Source organism: Ascoidea rubescens (assembly GCF_001661345.1).
Source record: "Ascoidea rubescens DSM 1968 unplaced genomic scaffold ASCRUscaffold_14, whole genome shotgun sequence".
Taxonomy (NCBI): Eukaryota; Fungi; Ascomycota; class Saccharomycetes; order Ascoideales; family Ascoideaceae; genus Ascoidea; species Ascoidea rubescens.
The window spans coordinates 127783-141475 of record NW_017962926.1 but is presented as its reverse complement, the minus strand read 5'-3'; the positions used below and the strand labels follow the sequence as shown (position 1 = coordinate 141475).

At 30.5% G+C, this 13693-nt stretch overlaps 6 protein-coding genes across 6 annotated transcripts; 4 read left to right on the top strand and 2 right to left on the bottom strand.

Moving 5' to 3' along the window:
- Nucleotides 1–755: 755 nt before the first annotated feature.
- MTC4 (Mtc4p) lies at nucleotides 756–3770 on the top strand. The gene has a single exon (XM_020188812.1). It carries the CDS (start codon nucleotides 956–958, stop codon nucleotides 3635–3637), a length of 2682 nt encoding a protein of 893 aa, XP_020045289.1. The 5' UTR covers nucleotides 756–955; the 3' UTR covers nucleotides 3638–3770.
- On the top strand, nucleotides 3771–4293 carry ASCRUDRAFT_115204 (uncharacterized protein). Its single transcript, XM_020188813.1, has one exon. It carries the CDS (start codon nucleotides 3904–3906, stop codon nucleotides 4246–4248), a length of 345 nt encoding a protein of 114 aa, XP_020045288.1. The 5' UTR covers nucleotides 3771–3903; the 3' UTR covers nucleotides 4249–4293.
- A 1021-nt stretch (nucleotides 4294–5314) lies between these two features.
- On the top strand, nucleotides 5315–7133 carry ASCRUDRAFT_77403 (FMN-linked oxidoreductase). Its single transcript, XM_020193851.1, has one exon. The coding sequence runs from the start codon at nucleotides 5591–5593 to the stop codon at nucleotides 6755–6757; it is 1167 nt and encodes a 388-aa protein (XP_020045287.1). The 5' UTR covers nucleotides 5315–5590; the 3' UTR covers nucleotides 6758–7133.
- DAL5 (allantoate permease) lies at nucleotides 6960–8543 on the bottom strand (the record flags this gene model as incomplete). The annotated part of the gene is made up of 1 exon (XM_020192022.1): nucleotides 6960–8543. One exon carries the CDS (start codon nucleotides 8541–8543, stop codon nucleotides 6960–6962), a length of 1584 nt encoding a protein of 527 aa, XP_020045286.1.
- Nucleotides 8544–10826: 2283 nt separating this feature from the next.
- Nucleotides 10827–11136, bottom strand: ASCRUDRAFT_77401 (uncharacterized protein). Its single transcript, XM_020193850.1, has one exon. It carries the CDS (start codon nucleotides 11034–11036, stop codon nucleotides 10869–10871), a length of 168 nt encoding a protein of 55 aa, XP_020045285.1. The 5' UTR covers nucleotides 11037–11136; the 3' UTR covers nucleotides 10827–10868.
- A 361-nt stretch (nucleotides 11137–11497) lies between these two features.
- ASCRUDRAFT_77400 (nucleotide-binding domain-containing protein) lies at nucleotides 11498–13496 on the top strand. The gene has a single exon (XM_020193849.1). It carries the CDS (start codon nucleotides 11681–11683, stop codon nucleotides 13466–13468), a length of 1788 nt encoding a protein of 595 aa, XP_020045284.1. The 5' UTR covers nucleotides 11498–11680; the 3' UTR covers nucleotides 13469–13496.
- Nucleotides 13497–13693: the final 197 nt, after the last annotated feature.

Sequence of the window (13693 nt, the reverse complement as noted above, 5' to 3'; positions counted from 1 at the left end):
GCGAAGTGACAATAATCGTCTTGGAGCTGATGATGATGATGGAATCATATTACCTCCTCCACCCCCATCGAATTTTAATAACAACAATATCAATCACAATCACAATCTTAACACTTCTAATAATAACATCCCTAATAATACAATGAATAATGGAAAAGACATGATTATCAACGATAATTTCAATAATAATAACAACAACAACAACAATAACAACAATAATAATAATAACAATATAAATTTTGTTAATGATAATTTTGTGCCTCAAAATAATAATAATTTCAACAACAGCCCAATTGCTAATAATAATAATGGCAGTCTGAATTATAATCATAACAATAATAATGTCTCTCCAGATTTTCATAACGGTTTCAACAACAATCCCAACGAGTTTACTTTTGTAGATCCATTTTCCGACCCCAGAGCAAATGCAGGAATTGTTGGAAATTCTCACAACATGCCTACAGATGAATACAGTAGTAGAAACTCCCTAGGTAGCCTCCCACCTGATGAATATTCAAGGCCTCAATTGAAAGTAGCAAACCCTGATAATCAGTGAAAAATCGCTATTGAAATTCTAATAGGGTTGTTTGGTGTTTTGCGACGCTTGTTTTTTGGACTTTAATTTTGTTATACCTTATCTGCTCGTTTTTAGTTTTTTCATCCACTTGCTAATTGTCTGTTTGTTTTATCACTGGTCTTTATTTCTTTTATCTATTGTTTGTACACTAATTTTTCGGATCGATTCTCCCGTAATTATTTTGTAGTCCCATTGCCGGACTACAAACCGACAACCTCGGCCTAAGTGGCAGCAAAATTCCGTGCTTTCGGTGGCAGTCCGTGGGACGGAGACTGTTGAAGCTTCTTCAAAAGAGCAACCTCTTCTCTCAGCACAAGCAGCGCCAACATCGCCAGAATCTGTACCAGAAGCGCCTTCTCTTCTTTTTATATCACTGGAATGACCTCCAATAACTTTTCTGTTTCCTCTGATTTTTCTTTTTCAAACAATCCCTTTTCGAAATATCTGAACCAGAGTACTGACGAAAGCTTTTCTCTCTATCCCTCTCGATATGACAACCAGAATGTTAACACTGATGTAACCAAGAACACTACAGCTAATAATACCCAGAATAACGACAACGAGTACTATTCAAAAGAAAATATTTCTCAGTTTAACAAAATATCCAGTTCTTTTGTGGACACTAGAGCAAATTTACTCACTAATAGGTTTTCAAATCATGATCTTTATTTGGATATTGCTGACAGCGATGGTGACATTGATACCGAGGATCTTAATTATGGTGTTACTGGCTCTCTTTATGGAAGCATCAATAACACTAATGACAAAAGCTCTTATGATACAGACACCAATTTATTAAGATTTAATCCAGTGGGCTTTACTCAAACAATCAACACTATAATTCATAATATTACTTCTTCAAACAACTCGAATGATAGCAAATATGATAGCAAATATAAAAGTAAGAAGTCCAATAATAAAAGTTGTAAGAATAGCAATAATAAAAGTTTAACCATTAGCAAAAACACATTCAAAAGAGCAAGATTGGTTAAAAACTACCTATCCTTATATTATACTTATATTGAAAACTATCAATGTTTTCCAGTAGAAAATTTAATTAATGACTATAACTGTAATCTTGACTTGATAAAAGTTTATAATCCACTTCAAATAATTCGAAATAGATTAGTAAGACACTCTTTAATTGAATATCAAACCAATCAATTCAATCAATCCACTGAAATCAATCAGTTAAAACAATTGGGCCAGTATATCAAATTAAGCTTTAAAATCAAAAAGATACCTCTACCTTCCACTTTCTTATCAAAACGTTATTCAAATCAAACTAAGAATGCGCAAACCAACCAATCAAATATTGAATATAGTGATAATTCCGTAAACAATCAAGCTAAGAAAAAGCTATCCAAAAGTATTAAAATTTATCAATCAAATCAATTTTTGTGGGAAATTCAATTGTTTGAAATTATTCTAGATTTTATGTGGAGAAACTCCCATTTGAATCTTTTAAAAAATTCAACTGGTAATTTACTATTTCCATCAATTGATATTCACTACAAAGAAGTTCAGTTGGAATATCATCCTTTTGGCTTTTCAAATTTAAACCTACCAATTATAAAAAATTCAAAAAGTAACAAATCATATAATTCTAACAATTCTATATCTTCATTGTCTAACTCAAACTCATCCTCTCAGTTCAACTCTATTATTCGGTTTAACAAATCAAATTCTCCAAATTCAACTCTGAAATCAAAATTTGACAATTTGCCTTCAATTAAATCTCACAAAAAAAGAATCGAATCAGAAAACTTTTTTAATTCAAACCCTTTAATAAAATGCAAACCTGTTAATAATTTTCCATCAGAAAGTGATTTCAGTGATAGTCATTTAGAAAATAAAAATGATATCTTTAAACACTTATACAAAGAAAATAATGATAAAGATATTACCATTGAATGTTCTCATTCAAGTCTTCCCATTCAATCAAACGACAATATTTCTCAACAAAAAAAGTCATCTGGAACAAATTTGATTGATAATAAAGAAACTAATATTGTATCATTAAACATCAATTTAAATTCAATGCCACTGCACTATCATAATTATGAACATGAGAGAGAAAACCAACCATCTTTTTTGAAAACTACTATTATGAACAACAATACAAAGATCAATTTTAATGATTCTAATGCTAACCTTATTGTTACCGAAATAGATGCTGCTGGTGTTGACTTCAAAGATAGAAATCAAAGTCATTACTCAAATGAGGGTGAAAGTGCGGCTCATAAAAGCCATTTACTGAATATTGTTGAAAGGCCAATGAGTTTGAAAAATTCAAAATCATTATTATTTAATCATAATTTTGAAGTATTGGCTAAAAAACATAACAATTATAACAAATCTACAAAATTAAACAATGAAAAACCATATATTGGTCCAAGTATTAACTTTCAGTTAAACGAATTTGTGAAAGATTTTAAATGTATTAATGGAAATTTCAAAGTGTGCTTTAATCATGCGGATGTTGAAGAAAAGCTATTGAAAAGGCTTCTTAAAAAAAATTTAATTAATGATAAATTTAATTTGATTAACAATGATTCGCAAAAAATCAAAAAAACTATAATCCCAAACAATGATTTGAATTTGAGCTATAAAATTGCTAAATTAGATCTGATCAAAACTAAATTTTTGAATAAACTCAACCCACTGTTAGATGTTATTTTATCGAATTCGGATAGAATGATTGTTGAAATAAATACATCACTAAGTAAAAGGGTAAAAGAAATTAATGAAATAATCGAAAATAATATATTATCTACCACTAATTTTGGGTTCTACCCAGGTTATAACTCTGAAGAATTTAAGGGAGAGATAAAAGTTGCAAAAAAAGCAAAGAAAACAAACAGTAACAAAAATGATCTAATGAATGAAAGTGATTATATTAATGAAATTATGATGTGTATAGGATACAAACTACTAGAAATATTAATTGTAGTGGTTCTTTGGGTTATTTGGGGTACAGTTTCTGGATTGAGAGTAATAAGGAATTGTTTGGTTATGTTGAGTAAATTTTTGAAGATAATTATATGGAAATTCTGGTAACACTTTCAACAGTTACTCATGCATCACTCTGTAAAGTTCCTCACATATCATTCCCTTCCGGTTTTGGAAATTGACCGAATTAGAAAGCCGTTTGTAAGCAACTCTTTGGTTCCTATCTGGGACATGTAATCCAACTAACTGATGGTATTATTTGTTTTAAAGTGGCTGGATCTCTAGTTTCGGTCTCAACCTTGTTGTAGTGAATTTATTGTTATAGTGATCCAATTGGAATATCCGACTGCCTCGCAACAGAAGCATTCCGTAAAATGCTTTGCGATGATGCTTTAGCAACTTCAACCAACAGTGATATTATTTTATCAACTAACGATGGAAGAGATGCTTCCCTTCTTTTTAACACCAGAGCTACAACCAATTTCATATACGAATCGATATTAGATTCTCCGCCACCTAATATTAACATTATTTCAGTTCAAGAACTTGAAAATGCAAAAATTATTCATGCCGTTTTTGGTAAAAGCTATAGTGTTGTGAGGCAGCCGGATGTCCCAATTGGATTACTACCGGTCTACCGGCATCTGTTGCCGGTCTGCTCTCGTTACCCTCTGGGATGTAACCCAGTCCCCTATAAAAAGGGGGCTGGGAGCGCTTGATGGTTGTTTCTTTTTTTATATACTTCTCTACCTTAATATATTATCATGGATTTGCTACAACATTTTCGTTTAGCGAGCGGACGTGTCGGACTATTTATAGCAAGCGTTATCCGTATCCGATGTACGGATAGGTAACATACGGATGAGCAACGTACGGATGGAATAAGCGATTCGCACAGATGTTCCAAAAAGTCTGAGATGTGAAAAATCATTTTGCATTGAGAAAAAAACATTCAACAACGTGACCAACATTGTTCAACTTACTTACTGAATTAAACTGAACAACAGTAACAAATTAACCACAGAACAGAAAAAGCTCATTTAACTGAAAAAAATTTATTTAATTGAAATAAAAATCAAAACCAAAATCAAAATCAAAATGCCTATTTTCAATAGAATAATTAGGGCTATAAGCAAAAATGACCAACTATCCATAAAGAGCCTGAAACCTGAGCTAAGTAAAAGGTCTCTTATAAAATCAATAGATGCAACAATGTAATCTTGTTTGCCTTAGAGACGATCAACAATTGAAACGTTGAATTAGCTCTAGAAGTAGAAAGTGGTATCAAGAGATACGACGATTTCAACAAGCATCAAGGCTATTATTACCGAGGCTGAGTTGTATAGCAGAGATTCCTATTTGACTTATATAACCAAATTAGTTATCTAGTTCTATCTGACTATTGGTTTGTGGTTCATTTGATTTTGACAAAATATATATACAGTTCTTGACTAATATATAGTCTCTTTAACATTGATGGTGCTAGTAAATCAAATATATACACTGAGAGCTGTGGGCTCATGCTGGTATTTGGGACGCAGTTCGCTTTCTTTCACAAACACCCTGCTGAAGTCTAGCGAATTCTAGCAAATGGATATCGGTTATTGAGGGGGATTTGCTGCTTTATGCATTTTTAGAGCGCAAAAAGCTTTGTAATCCATTTGAAAGAATCAAATCTGTCTCAAACTTCAATGCTGAACTGTTGTATGTTTTTGAAGAACAGGATGGAGATGGAAATGATACACAATTGAGTCTTTTGCATTGATCAAGTGTTCACAAGAGTGTGAACTTTCTAACAGTTTAAATTGTACAGAAGGTTAGTGATAAAAAATACTTTAATCCCATAAATCACTTTGCAATGTGGCCAATAGGGTTAGAAATTTGAATATAACTACCACTATTAATTTCTTTTTTTTGCAATTGTTTGTTTTTTGGAATCACTGACAACCACATTGTAATCTAGCTAATTTGTTAAATGATTATAGGATAATGTTTGAAGATACTGTTTTATTCAAGCCAATAAGTTTTGGAAATGAAATCAATTTGCAACATCGAATAGTAATGGCTCCTCTAACTAGAAACAGAGTTGGTAGAGATGCTGTTCCAACTGATTTAATGCTAACCAATTACAATGATAGATCAAAATATCCTGGCACATTGATAATAGCTGAAGCTACTTTGGTCTCTAAAGAAGTTGGTGGAGAACCATATATTCCTGGTATTTATTCTAGTGATCAAATAAAATCCTGGAAGATGATTGTTCAGAAAGTCCATCAGAACAAGTCTTTTATTTTTATTCAACTCTGGGGAATTGGGAGATTAGCCAACCCAAAATTATTAAAAGAAAAGGGAATAGAATATAAAGCACCATCCAAAATATATTTCAATGATTATTTAGAACTAGCAAAGAGATCAGGCAACGAACTAAAAGAACTAACTATTGAAGAAATATATAAAATAAAAGACAATTTTATCCAGGCATCTATAAATTGTTGTGATAAAGCTGGTGCTGATGGAATCGAAATCCATTCATGCTATGGCTACTTACTAGATCAATTTCTTCAAGAAGTTTCTAATAAAAGGGATGACTTATATGGAGGTTCAGACATTGTGAATCGTTCAAGATTACTTTTCGAAATTATCGGTGGAATTGGTGAAAAAATTGGTTACGATAAAATTGGGCTTAGATTATCTCCTTGGAGTACTGGTGGTGGAATGCCAGGTTTGCATCATCCAAATCCTCAAATATTAATTGACCAATATGTTTATATTCTTAAGAAACTACAAAAAATGGCAGATAATGGAAAAAAAATTGCTTATATTTCAATGATTGAGTCTCATATTAACGGTGGTCCTAATGATTACAAAAAATTCAACAAACCTTTGGATAGGTTAGTTCTGAATGATTGGTGCTTGAAACATTGGAAAGGAATAGTTATAAGAACTAATGCATATTACTGGGACGAACCAGAATATGATTTACTAAAAAAAGATTTGGCAAAGGACAAAGATGAAAGAACTTTGATAGGTATTGGAACTCCATTTATATCTAATCCTGATTTAGTAAATAGATTAAAAAATGGATATCCACTTAATGATTGGGACACTAGTACTTTCTCCACTCAAAGCAACTGGGGTTATAATACTTGGAATACCTATAATAGTAACAAAAAGTACAATAAACAACATGAATTAAAAAAATTTGGAAAACCATTGATAAAATTTTAATGTTGAATGTTGAATGTTGAATGCTATTGTTAAACCACGTTGTTCTTTTTGAATAAACTGAACTATTCCTTTTTGATTGACAATAAAAATTGATTGCATCTTTATATTTTTATATATAATCATGAAATAAAAAATAAAAGTGAAAGTGAAAGTAAAATGATTTCAGAAAGTCTAATAAACGCCAAAATAAAAAGATGGAAATTCAAAGAGAGTATCTAAACTCTGGGTTTTCTTTATCAGTCAAATCTAAAAATTCTGAATTTTCAACTTTGACATACTTTTCACCAAGTTCAGCTTTAATCTTGTCTCTTTTTTTATTTTCAAAGAAATCCATAGCCCACATAATACCAATAACAATAAACGCAGTAGTGAAACCAACAACCATAGCCGTTTTGGCACCATAGTAGCTTGGTCCCTGTGAAGTTATAAAAGTCTGAGGACCACAAATATTGCCAGTGGCATAACCAATTAAGAATACTGCATTTACAATAATTTTTTTGGTATAACCTGCAACGTTGGAAGAAACATTGGATGCTAAAATGGCAAATGTAACAGTCGCAACATAGAAACAGTAATAACCAACCAATCGAGGAGCTTTCTTATCGCAAAATGCTAGCATACAAATACCTGTTAAAGATATACCAGTTGTAATCTCGGCTACAGCCATTCTACTGTGAAGAACATAGATATCCAAGTAGGAAAAAATTGGAGGGAAAATGATATCAATAGCACCACCAGGCATGTTCATCAATAGTGCAGTAGTTGAGCTAAAACCAAAATCTTCATGCAATAGAATTGAACCAAAGTTATTAAATCCACCATTTGCTAAACCATAAGTAAAGAAATAGACAAACAATAGGTATGTTTTGGTATCAAGAAATGCTTCCTTGACTTGGTATAATTTGAAAGCTTTGGTTTTGAAGCCTTGTTGATTGTCTCTGATTCTATCAACAACAATCATTTTTTCTCTTTCATTTAAAAACCAAGCCTTTGTTGGAATATCAGGAACATGAAAGATAGAGATAATAGCAAGGAAAATAGTAATTACACCAGTGATAATGTATAATAATCTCCAAGCAGGTAGAGAGTAGCTATCTTTATGAGTTGCTAAACCATAAGAAATACCCGCGCCTAAAATTGTACCAAAACCTTGAAATCCAAACCAAATACCAGTTCTCATAAAGTGTTCGCTTTTTTTCCAGTATTGTGAGGTTAAAAGAATATAGGCAGGATCCATAGAAGCTTCACAACAACCTAATAAAACACGACAAACAATAAATGGGGCATATGAGTAACAAGCAGCATGACACATTAAGATAACACCCCAAATAAAAACTACAATGCCTAGTGTTTTTGATAGGGGAAATCTTTGTAAAAGGTAGTTAATAGGAAATTGAGCAAATAAATAACCAAAATAAAAGGATGAACCAACCCATGAATATTGATCACCAACCATTTTCAAATCATCTTTCAAACCCATAATCGAAGCATAAGAGTTTGTTGTCTTATCCATCAATTGACAAGACATTAAAGCAACTACCAAAGGTAAAATATACCAATCTAGTTTTCTGACAAGCTTTCTATCTTCTTCTTCAGTGTAATCAATCCCTTTGGACTCTTCGGCATATTGCATAGCTTCATCCATATCTTTTGCTCTAAAATTGATCTTTCTACCATGTAAAGAAACAACACATTTTATTGCTTGGTCCTGTTCCAAATCATCCAGAGAGTTGATGTGGTTTGCATCAACTTCTGCTATTAATTTTTCATCAATTTCTGCCACCATTTTAAGTTTTAAAAATTAATGATATTAAACCTAAGCTTTAAGTATGTGTAAAAGCCAAAAAAAAACAAAAAAACAGTGGTATTATTCAGCTAGAATAATATTATTGGAGCTATAAAAAAAACTAACTCTTTGAATTAGAGATTAACTAGAGGTATTTATATAAGCAAAGAACAAACAGTTTAATTATCATCTATCCATTTCAGAATCTTAAAGGTTTTTGAATGAGTTGTTTGAATTTGAATTATTTGAGCACTGATAACCAAATTTTAACACTTGAAAATGTTATCTCGTTGGAAAATATAGCTGAAAATGAACATTATAGAATACATTGTTTTGAGAGTTTTGTTGCCCAAAGGGTTCAAATTATGATATTCTATTGCTTGGTCTCTAAGTATAGTCTTTGAGATAATTAAAAATTCGCAACATAGTTGTGTTGACTTAAAAAAACCCAGTAAGAGCCATGAATAAGATAAGAGATTTATTAGCCAAGGCAGCCTTAAAACAAAATATACAGTTAACCAGTGTCTTATTTTTTGAGACGAGTATACAGTGTTGATTAGATATTGGGTTATGTCGAAAAGCGATTTGCTGGTCTTTGATCTGATTGGACGGGATTTTGGAAATATATTTTCGGTGATCACAATAACAAAGAAGTTGCATCGACGATTAAATGTAAAAAGATCATCAAGAACTATTGATAAATGGATGTATTAAATGGAAGTTCTAGGTTTCTATTTTTGAGCTAAGCTGGTTTGGGGGACTTGTTTTAAATTAGTTTTGCTGGGCTAGTGATCGGATCTGTGATTAATATTGTTGGTTTTCCACAATACTATATGTGACAAATTATAGGATTGAGAAAATAGGTTCAACCATGCAATTTCAAATTCTAATTAATTTCTCAACTTTTAAGTCTGTAGTAAAATATTTAAAGCTTAAAAATATCCGATAACTATTGAATAGAATTATGAGATAATCCGCCTCAAATGTGAGTTCAATCAAAGTCACTGATAAGTTCATAATTTGATAATTTCCAATCAATAATCGTTATATTATTTTTGAAGCAGAAAAGTAAATTTGGCATTATCTAATTAAACAACAAAAATTTTTACAAATCAAATTCCAGTTCTAGGTCTAATTTCAATTCCAATTCAAAAGATTCTTTGAATATCGTATTTAATTGAATAGTAGCTAGTATTTTTTGTGCCAACCATTACTGCCTCTAATATCACCTATTTCAAACAAAAAATTCCTTAATAAGTATAAAACTTCAAAAAGTATATTAATTCAATAACATGCAAGTTGTTTTCAACTGAGATATGATTAAAATCCTTGATTATTTTTAGATTAAAGAAAAGTCTCAGTGGTAGAACATCAATTTTTGTAATGCAATTAACGCATAGTTTTGAACTTTAGTTCAAATAAATTTATCCAGTAGTTCTTTTATTAATTGTTTTACTACTTTTATTTTATATAAAAGTATTAAATCAATTATTTGATTTCCACATTTTCTGTTTTCAAGTTGAATTACCTAGTTTGATGCTTTATAGTATGAAATTTAGCGAAAAAAAAGAGAAATAATCAAGAGATATAGCTCAGTTCATCTACAACTATACGCTATTTCATTTATGTTATTTCAAAATCGAGATCATAACCTTATAAATGAATTGTTTTGCTGATTCTCTGCTCAATGCTCTTTTGCAGTGAGTGTTTTTGCAGTAAGTCTGTTTTTGGTTCTTTCTTTTCACCCAAGCCAAACTTTTTCTTTGTGTCCCGCTATCACAATGCTACGATCCAATCTTTTTTAACGGGACGGTGTGTTCACAAAAACATGTTCTTGGAAGTTTAAATGGAGCTTATTCCCTGCATGAACACACGGTTTAAGACTTTTGTGCTGGGAATTAAGCTTTCTGTGTTCAGTCTGTTCAGTCGATAAATACACTCTTATTGAGAAAGAAAATACATGTACTATCAGGCATTCTGGAAAAAAAGCTATTAAGTGCTCTTTCTCAGATTGCACCATAAGCACAACTCTCAGTTTTGCCAAATTGATGATGCTTGAACTATAGAGTAACCAGGTTATTTTTTTGTATTTAATGTGTGTGTATTGCAAACTATATTGTGTCTGCAAAGGAACAAATTTATGTGAAATGAAATAACAAAAATTTGTACAACAAACAAACAAACAACAGAAAAACGTTCAAATTCATAATTATTAGACTAAAAAGTATTAAGAAAAAATTAAACCCAAAGTTTAATGGAAAAGTTTGGTATAAACATGGAAATTAAAGAAAACTGAAATTTAAATTTTAAGCTAATTAACGCCTTTTATCTAGTTAAGTTATATTTGAGTGGGGACATAATCTTAGTGGTAAATGGATGAAAAGTGAGTAAATCATTTGAGTAGATAGAAAATACACAATCAGAAATTAATAAATCATGCACTGAATAAATTGTGATAACTGCAATACGTTGACTAAGCAAAAATTCTGGCATATCAATTTTGCACTGTGTTGTTGTTGAAAGTGAATGTTCCTTATGTTTTACTTTGTAATTTTCAAAGTTACTAGAGTGAAAAGCAAAGCATTTGTGCTTCCATTTTGTACCTTTTAATCCCTTGTTTTATTCTTCAAAAAGTTTGAAGAACAAAACAAAAAAATTGTATTTCTTCATATGGCTCAAACAAAGATGACTAATTGATGAGATAAGCCGTAGGACTTTCCTTTTTGGGGTCGGCTATCGAACTCAATACTTCTTTAATGTCTCAATACAATTCAACGAATATTATCTTTTTGTTACTCAAATATCGGAATTTCACTTTTAAGAATTCTTTAGACTCTTATTTTTTTGATAACTATGTTTAAAAAATAATGGTAATAATTGTTGATGAATTTCACTGTTTTGATTTGTCAATTTAATTTTATTAACTGACTTTACTTGTTACAGACATGTGAAATACTTATTACTTCTTTTCTTTTAATTGGCTTTTAAAAAAATTATTTTCTATTGGTTTTGAAATACTAGTATAGTTATTCTCAATTAGTAGGCTATAAATTAATCGGCAAATATCGATCACAGAAAAAGTTGATTTTATTTTTTCTGTTTTTGAGCTTCTATTAAATTAACAAGGTCGTTATAATATGGAAAAACCCTTCTCTAAGGATTCTAAAATCATCATAATTGGTGCAGGTATTTTCGGTTTATCATCTGCTCTTCATCTAGCTGAAGCCGGTTATAGAAATATCAAAGTTTTCGATCGCCTCGATTTTAATCAAATTAATTATACCTTTTTGGAGGGAGCAGATACGGCTTCCGCTGATATTAATAAATATTTTAGAATTTTTTATGCTGATAAAATTCATTATCAAAAATTGGCTTTTGAAGCTAGTGAAATCTGGGAAAATTGGAATAAACAAGTTAAATTTAATATTCCAAAAGAATTATTAAATCAGTTCAATTCAAATCCGAAGATTTTTGAAAGATGTGGCATTTTAAGGTTGGATGATGTTCCTGGTAATCCACCAGAAGAAAAAGAAAATCTTAAAAGTTTTTCCAGAGAAAATTTAAGAGCCACTCAATATGACTTGAATAATAAAGACGACATTAAAAGAGCAAAAGCAACTGGCTGGTTTAAGAAGCTTGACCCATTAGGGTTGAAGGAAAGAAACAAAGTCAAGTACTTGAGTGGTGTTTTAGACTCAACTGGTGGTCTCCTTTATGCTTCAAATGCTTGTATTTATTGTAAATATTTGTGTGAAAAACTCAACGTCAAATTTATTTTAGGAAATGAAAAGGGTTTTATTCAAGAGCTAGTTTACTCAAAGATTGATCCTTCTTTAGTAACAGGTATTATTACCAAAGATAAATTAAAATACAAAGGTGATTTGGTTATTATGGCTGCTGGTCCATGGTCAACAAAATTTATTCCTCAATTAGATGGAATCAATGAAGCCACTTCTGGAACTGTTGTTGTATTAGAAGTTCCCCAAGAAAGACAAGACCTAATTCACAAGTATTCTCCTGAAAATTTTCCAATTGTTAGTTGGAAAATGGGTCATTCAAGGGAAAAAGAGTATCTTGGAGGGTTTGGTTTATTTCCTTGTTATTTGTACGAAAATTATGGAAAAGGGATACAAGATGATACTATTACTGGCTTTAAAACAAATTTAAAAAAACCAGAGAAAGGAATCATTAAAATTTTGACTCGTCAAATCAAATATACAAATCCTCAAATTGTCAAAAATTCTAATAATAATGACGATGATAGAGTTGTTTCAATCCCACTCACTTCAAATTCTGGCCCATTTTTTGAAAAAAGAATTGTTAAATATAATTTAAAACAAATTAAAAAGTTTTTGACTATTGCATGCCCCGATCTAGTTCTCGAACCAAGAGTGAAAATAATTGCAACAAGATTGCTATGGTACACAGACACAATTAATAATGATTTTTTATTTGATTATGTTCCTAATACTAAAAACTTGATTGTCACAACTGGAGGATCAGGTCATGCATTCAAGTTTTTTCCTGTATTGGGAAGATTTACCAAGGAGCTTGTTGAAGGAATCAAAGCCGATGAAAATTACAAAATAAATAATATAGATGATCCAAAAGATTTTGAATTACCTGACGAATTGTTATTTTTAGAGACTGGTGATAAAAATTTTAAATTTGATAAATGGATGTTACATAATATATTTAGTTGGGACAATAAACTTAAATCTTTGAAGTATGATCTTGATGACTTGAATGGATTAAAAGAAGGCTTGAGATCTAAAAGAAATATTAAAAATCAGATTTTATCTAGTTTTGGATCTTTCGATTGGTCATTTGGCAAGAATTATGCTGAAATTTTAAAAAGGGTAAATGAGTGGACATTAAATGATAAACCTGACATGGAAGATAAAAAATTAAAACCTAAGTTATAGTTGTAAACTTATTGGGTAATCATAACGCTAAATTTTGTTTGTTTTATTGTATAGTTTATCAATATTTCTAAAATTTTATATTCAATATTTATTGTGTATTCTAATAAAATAAACATAAAAAATAAAGTTATTATAACAAAATAATTTCTAATGAATTAATTTCGGTTAAAGTAAATATTTTTTCATATCTGAAATAGATTTTATTTGAATATTTATTAATTTTAA